General features: G+C 40.0%; 1 protein-coding gene across 3 annotated transcripts; it reads right to left on the bottom strand.

Moving 5' to 3' along the window:
- On the bottom strand, positions 1 to 4,028 carry LOC120111885 (transcription factor MYB124-like). Of its 3 annotated transcripts, none has more exons than XM_039130006.1 (12): positions 3,657 to 4,028; positions 3,526 to 3,572; positions 3,354 to 3,410; positions 3,161 to 3,233; positions 2,766 to 2,821; positions 2,489 to 2,668; positions 2,191 to 2,363; positions 1,946 to 2,085; positions 1,688 to 1,830; positions 1,423 to 1,604; positions 1,166 to 1,314; positions 1 to 764 (listed from the first exon to the last, which is right to left on the bottom strand). In XM_039130006.1, the coding sequence occupies exons 1-12, from the start codon at positions 3,771 to 3,773 to the stop codon at positions 660 to 662; spliced, it is 1,422 nt and encodes a 473-aa protein (XP_038985934.1). In that variant the 5' UTR covers positions 3,774 to 4,028; the 3' UTR covers positions 1 to 659. The 3 variants fall into 3 exon arrangements, with proteins under 3 accessions (XP_038985934.1, XP_038985935.1, XP_038985936.1); XM_039130007.1 differs by having other exon boundaries at positions 2,242 to 2,363; positions 3,657 to 4,024; XM_039130008.1 differs by lacking the exons at positions 3,526 to 3,572; positions 3,657 to 4,028 and having other exon boundaries at positions 2,766 to 2,913; positions 3,354 to 3,363.
- Between the last annotated feature and the right edge of the window lie 2,914 nt (positions 4,029 to 6,942).

Here is a 6,942-nt window from a genome sequence, read left to right as displayed (position 1 = left end):
TGAAAATAATGATTTCCAACACACCAATATATATTACACATTCTCATGTCTAATTACAGTTCTACAAATGCCTGAGAAACTGAAAAAACTCAACTACGTCAGGGAGAAAAGGGAATCATATAGGACACAATAAAGAACCAATTCTCTAGGCAAACAGATACAAGGAATGGTTAAAGACATGACAACCAACAGAGCTTCCTTATTCCATATCTTACACATCAGATCAAACCAATGAGGACATCCCTGGTCCTTCATCCACTTTTTAATGAACAAAGCTTTAATGATTACAACATGATAACTCTATAATGTAGTTTATCTACAACCAATGACAAACCAAACTGCCTAAGGTGGGCTAGAGCACAACCACCCTATAAGAAGAATAAAGAATGGGAGAGTACAAATGCTTAGCTCGACCCAAAATGGATATGGAAACAAACAAGACTAATACAATAGAAGGCCAAAGGAACATTTCAAAGCACCGGGAAACATACTCGCACACCTAAGAACAACTTTTGATGAAAAACAAGCAGAAGGTCTATGGCTCATGAAAAAAAAGCAGCAAGACAAATCCACAATATTGGGATAATGATACCTTAGAACTTCTAAAATAAGAAAATGCTAAGAGAGATGTAAAAAGACCTAGAATTTTTACTGATTGGTCAGAGGCTATCAAGAAGAGCCTTTTTGCAGGCCGGTGGTTGAGATGATTTGGGGCTGGGAGCTGGTGATGGCAGGCCAATTACACTCAACAAGAAACGCCTCTCCTGGAAAATAAAACAAATTTAGGTATCAATTTAACAGCAAGAATTTCATTACCCAGTACCGATATATTAGATGAAAGCAAATGCAAATGTTACAAAGAACACGAAGCACAAACTTCATCCCTACTAATTCAACCAGGAACATAAAAGAAAATATCACTGCATATGGTTAGCACTACCTTGCTAAAAAGATTACATGATTCATGCAGGACATGTACAAGTTTCCATCGAATTTTATGTGAAGATAAACCAAAATGTACCTTTCATGCTTTAGGCAAAAGAAAGGCTCATGCACATCTTTTTGCTGTTTCTACATGTTATGTTATGAGTCTGTAAGTCCATGGTATTTATGTGTACTCGAAAATGCTCCGAGGACACAACAAGATATTAAAATCATTGCTTACACTACTTGTAAATTTTGGGGTTGCAATCCCTTCTGCTAACGATTGGAAAGGTGGAGTTGTCAGAAGAGGTGAAGCAAACTCTGAATTTGAAATATCACAAATATTTTCATCATTCTCCTTTGGCTTTGTAATAGGAGGCATGACTTCCTCTGCGAGAAGAACAAGTCGCTTTCTGTAAAATACTTTCCCTTCCCTAGTTATGTGAAATAAATTGAAGGAACTGAAAGAACCTAGGTTTTTCGAGTATTGATTATTACCTTGACAAGCAGTTATACCCAAACACTGTGCATCTTCATGAGGACCAGTGACCTCAGGGTCATTGTCAAATGAACTATCATCGATCTGATGATCCCTTTCATTTCCCTGAGTATTAAAGTGGCCGGTTGACCCTGTGCGGCACTCAGAGCTTTGTCGACTGTTTTCATGCAAATCGGATTGCCTGCTTGATAGACTAGCCATTAGTTTGAAGGACATGGAGCAGAAAAACCAGCAGAGTTATCAGCCAAAGAACTGCATTATTACCTCAAAGATTGCAAACCTATTGAATCGCTGCTCATTAGTTCCTCTATCAGGTCCCTGAAGTCATCAAGTACAAAATCTGTACCAGATATTTTCCTGCTCAGCATTCCACTCTCTTCTGTTTGGGCGACGTAGTCTTGGATTTCCTGAATTATCAATTCAATTACCATAACATATGAAACCAGAACCTCCTAATATACTTCGCCAATTACAAATAAAGCAAGCAGGTAATGCTTGTAAAAATAGGCTAGTAATGGGCACCTTCCAGGCATCCTCAAGGCTCTCCTTGGTGTTTTCTGCATTAACTTTTTGTGCAAGGGAACTAAGCAGCTCGGCTTGCTGAAGCAACGCGGTTAATTTTGGATCATCCTTTTTAATAAAGGTAGCTCTAGTCTTGTTGTCTGTTTGAATAGCGAGATAGAGTATTCGTTAATGATGTAAGAAAGCAACTTCTTTAAGCAAATTTAGAGCAGCAATAAAAGAAGCACAAGTTCATCATTGTGTACCATTATGTACTGCTGTCCTCAAGTCATTGCCAACATGAGTCGGCAACTCACCTGCAATGTTAGAGTTTTGAGCAAGCACTGCCAGAGGAGGCCGTAGTTGATCTTTGTTCATTCCATGTTTCCTAAGATATTCTTCGCTTATTTTATTTTCTTTAAGATCTGAAATATGGTACCTGTGTTGCAAAAGCAAATTGCATCAAGTGCATCAATTGCATTAATCGGTTGTTTTAACAACCAGTAAAATGGAAAAATGTGTAGTTTTGCTGGTGATGTTGATTCGCATTGATCTTTTGCATACCTGATCTGCTTAGTGGGTAATGATAACTCCCTTGTCTCAGCTGTGATGCATCCATTTTGAATTATGACCCTCTTATTATTTGGGTTCAGGCATGAACCGTTATTTTCCTTGGATAAAGCCTCATGCTTCGCTCTTTTCTTGCAGAGGGTAGAGAATCGGTTCTTGACTGCGTTATCTGTTCTGTTGTTTAACAAATGATACACATCAGTTCTCTACTTCTCTTACTTCTGTATTCCTCTGTATCATTAGAAGTATGTTTCCAAAATGAGTAAATTACCTGCCCGAGACTACCTTTGCAATCTCGGTCCATCTGTTCCCGTAAACCTTCTGAGCCTGCATATGTCACTCTTAAGCTGTCTCAAGGTTGAAACTCGAATTAAAATAAAAGCAAGAAGCACAGGGCCTTAAGACAACGAGTTTGTGCTCTGCAATTGTAAAGAGCAACTTAAAATAACTTCAGATAGTTTGATAAGATCAGAGAAGATATGCAGGACCACATAATCCCAACATCACATCATCACATACCAAAGCAATATGATAAATAATATAATCATGAATTTTTCCCAACAATCGCAATTCTGGAAACAAAAAAATTCCTACTTTGCAATCAAACTAGGTCCAAACTATATCTAGGAAATAGATACTGATGCGCACTGTTAGTCCAATCCTTACCTCACACAAAAGCCTGTCCTCTTCGGGCGACCATCCACCTTTCTTGCACTCTGCATTCAAGTACGTGTTCCACCTGCAATTTCACCACCATGTCTCCATCATTTCAAGCCAAAAATTCAATACAGCCGCAATCAAATCAACAAAAAGATCGCTCCTTTTTAATTTTCTTGTAGCCCTTTCCAACTTCGCCTACCTCCTTCGGCACTGTCTGCCGGTCTTGTCCTTGAATTGAGCTGCAATTCTCGTCCAACTGCACACAACCCAACGTCAGAATCATCTCATAAATTCCGATTCAACATCGCAACTGTTCTAACAAACAAAACAAATTAAGAACAGGAAGATAAGAGGGAAATCCAGAGACTGACTTCTCAGTTCCATGAAGAGCGACTTGCTCTCGGAGCAGATCATCCTCCTGCGAGAAACCAAAACCACCTTCACTTCAGAAAACTATCCACCCAAGTAAACAAAACATAAACATACGGGTAAAAAGAGAGACCTTTGGAGTCCAGCTGACGATATGCCGATCCTTCTTCGAAGGCCCCGCCGCCGCCGCCGGAGCTACAGAACCATCAGAATTCATTCCCGCAGCTGCCACTTCCGATCTCCTCTCCATTCGGCAACTCGCGGCGTCATCCAACAACCCGACCCCGAGAGCACGGATTCGATCGAAACGAAGCTCGTCGGAAAGAGGATCCCGAGATCGAGTCGAAGAGATCAGCGGATCCAATCTCCGACGAATCAACGGGGACTAATTTCCCCTGGGGATTCTCGAGCGCGCGAATTCGGATTCGTTCGGAAAATTTGAAACAAAAAAAAATGGTGAGGATGTGAAATAAAACGGGGAGCAGTAGGGATCAGTAGCGAAACGAGGAAGCGGAGGTGATGATGGAGTTCACCACCGGTGCGTTTAATAACACCTCAAGCTCTCCGTGACCGGCATTTTACCGAGGTGAAAAATTAAATACTTTCAGTTCTATAGTTTCAAAAACTACCGCTCCCATACTCTTCCCCATCTCCGACGAGTCGTGAACCGGGGATGGGGTTATTTATTGTTATCCGCTCGGGCGGTCTGGTCACCGGCATCAGGTTACCTTCTGTTGTGAAATGGGAAGACGGGGTTGAATCTCAGGTGGGTAAGTTGTTGGGGGAGGTGACTGTAGCACTGTTCGGACCGGGATTGGAAACGGGTGGGCGAGATTGATTGGAGGATGTGGGCCCCGCCGAGTGTGGGAAGGAAGTCGGCGGCGTTGTGACGATGCAATGCAGCTTTTTTTGAAAAAATAGAGGGAAAGTTTGCCGGAGTTAAGATGAGAAATTCTAAACGATACCCTTTTTTTTTTTTTTTTTTTTTTTTTTTTGTGAAGACACATTTCTACACCCTGGCATGAATGTTGCGTGACATTATTACAAGATTTTTACAAAAACATATATATAAATAGTTAGCAATAAATATGTAATTCAAATTGCATGTTATGAAAGTAAAAATTTCTGAAATCTAATTTGCATGAGAACTTGAAGCCTTAAGAGTCTGATCTTCGAGTTTCTAAGCGGAGCTAATAGGCATTGTATTAACCCAAGATATTTGATCTGGTTGCCGGCAATATTGTAATACCTAGTATGATTAATTAGGTTTTTCCATAATATTAAATTGTTATATCTATTTTAGCTTGAGGTCCATATACCTCATTCTATGACTAAACAATAGACCAAGCTCATGCCACCTTGGATTTGATTGTGTGAGTCTTTCTTAATGCTTAAATCATGCATTGTATGCTTCGATCTTTTTTGCACCATCTGTACTTAAATAGTAATATTAACCCTCTATCAAGTGATTCACATCAAATTCCTGCATAACAACAAAATGGTAGCTTGAATCATAGACTACCTCACAAAGCGACAATAGTGCTAGCTCAGGTGCTAGTTGCTGCACAATTTCATTATACCCGTTAAGCAACATTTTCATGAAACTTGTTGCTTCAATTCTCTTGAATTAGAAAATAAAAAATATTGTTTCGCACATTGGAATGTAGAATTAAAAACAAGCACTAGATTGTCATCATAAAGTTGTTTAAATACATCTGTCATTATAGTGCATGCGTGCAACATAACTATAAGTGCAAGACAGGCCGAGGTAAGGCAACAAATAGGTTGTTTGAGCTCAACTCATTTTATAAAGAAGCTAGTCGTGCCAAGTTCGAGCTTCATCCAAGCTCAAGCATACTTTTTAGGCTTGCTTCGGTAAGATTCAAGCCAAGTTTTTGTTTTCAAATCAAGTTGAGTCTTTATATGTTTTGACAGACTCTTAATGATCAAGTTTGGTATACCATGGCTAAATTGAGCCATTGACAAGCCAATTCCAAGTTACTCATGAACGGCTAAAGCTATCAAAATTAGCAAATCTGTGCTTCCCGACTTAGCCTCCACTTCCTCTAAACTGATAGTGAGATCATGTCTTTTACTTAGAAATAAGAGATTATGTGCATTAGAGAATTCATGAATATAGCTAAATAATTGATAAGAGAATTACATGAATTAAAAGGAGTTTTATCAAATCTATTGGAAATATGATATGTGGAGGGTATGTGGAGAAGCAATCTCATGAAGAAGTAATGCATTTGCCTCCAACTCTAACACCAAAAGGTTTCCCTGCATTGCTGGTATTCCATGTTTGAACAAGGGCTTTGGTGCCATTGACATTGTTGGGCCAATTCAGAGGGCCTTGGTCGAAATCTCGTATTGCCACCTTGGATGGTGGGCCTCCCAGTCTTTTCCCGTACTGAAATAGCCGTTACAAGGTCTGGGGTATTTTGGAAGACGATGGTCGCCGACAACGTCGGTGACCCCTTGACAGAAACGTGGGATCCGCTGTGTCCTCCAAGACTCGAACAGCAGGTACAGCCAAGTCAGGTTTCGGCTCCAACCATGCTCTTCTGACACAGATTTCGGTGCCGTAATTTAAGTAGAGTCCGAGCGAAACCGTGCCCCAACAGCAAAGAGCTGATGCCCCCCGAGAGAGGATCCGCTGAATAGATCATCGCAGCAAAGCTGGCGATGACGGATGACTTGTGTCCCTCTTCGTATCACACGTGTCAGTGACAGTCTATTAAAGGTGTGCCGATTTCTAGCTGCTGCGCTCTTCTTTAATCGTTTTTTTTGCTAGTTCAGCTATTAATGCTTTTTTACTTTTTCAATCAACAATTTTAAATAATAACAAGATTTGCACTCTCTAGTCAATTATAGTTGCCATCTCCTGGAGAAGTCTGATGTATTTCGGAAGACGAACAGTGCGACAAATTAGGTTACTTCTTTCGCAGCATATCACTCTAGAGCCGTCACATGAGAAGTATTGGAGCATGTGCCATTGACACTAGAGCGTATTTTGTACTGTGACTATTTTAGACATACTCACGACCGTATGTAGTGAGACGCCGATACACCAGAAAATAAAAAAAGGCTTTATTGCATAAAAATGTTTGTTAATTGGTTATAATAGTAAATGATGATCAGAGATCTCTAGTTATAGGGGATATCAGCCTAATTGAAACATAGCTCGGGTATTGTTAGAAGTGGGCGCCTTGGAGCGTCGTTTACTAATTAGTACAACACTGGTTTTTGGGGGGCTACGTAATTTTTTTGAACTATTGGTATAGACATGATTTTTGAGGAAATAGTAGATATTATTCCCATATGGTATAAACAAGGACAAATGGTAGATACGCACTCCACCTATGATTTTGAGCAATGGGCAAAAACAATAAAACAATAGCAAACACAATAGCACG

This window comes from Phoenix dactylifera, chromosome 9 (assembly GCF_009389715.1).
Source record: "Phoenix dactylifera cultivar Barhee BC4 chromosome 9, palm_55x_up_171113_PBpolish2nd_filt_p, whole genome shotgun sequence".
NCBI lineage: Eukaryota > Viridiplantae > Streptophyta > Magnoliopsida > Arecales > Arecaceae > Phoenix > Phoenix dactylifera.
The sequence above is the reverse complement of the archived record's forward strand: the minus strand, read 5'-3'. Positions and strand labels throughout refer to the sequence as shown.

What these genes read in the sequence shown, in the direction of transcription:
- LOC120111885 (XM_039130006.1), bottom strand. Translation starts at nt 3,773, where the DNA reads ATGGAGAGGAGATCGGAAGTGGCAGCTGCGGGAATGAATTCTGATGGT. An exon ending in TCGTCAGCTGGACTCCAAAG is followed by an intron (nt 3,573 to 3,656) that starts GTCTCTCTTTTT and finishes GGTTTCTCGCAG; the next exon opens with GAGGATGATCTGCTCCGAGA. An exon ending in AGGACAGGCTTTTGTGTGAG is followed by an intron (nt 2,822 to 3,160) that starts GTAAGGATTGGA and finishes TGACATATGCAG; the next exon opens with GCTCAGAAGGTTTACGGGAA.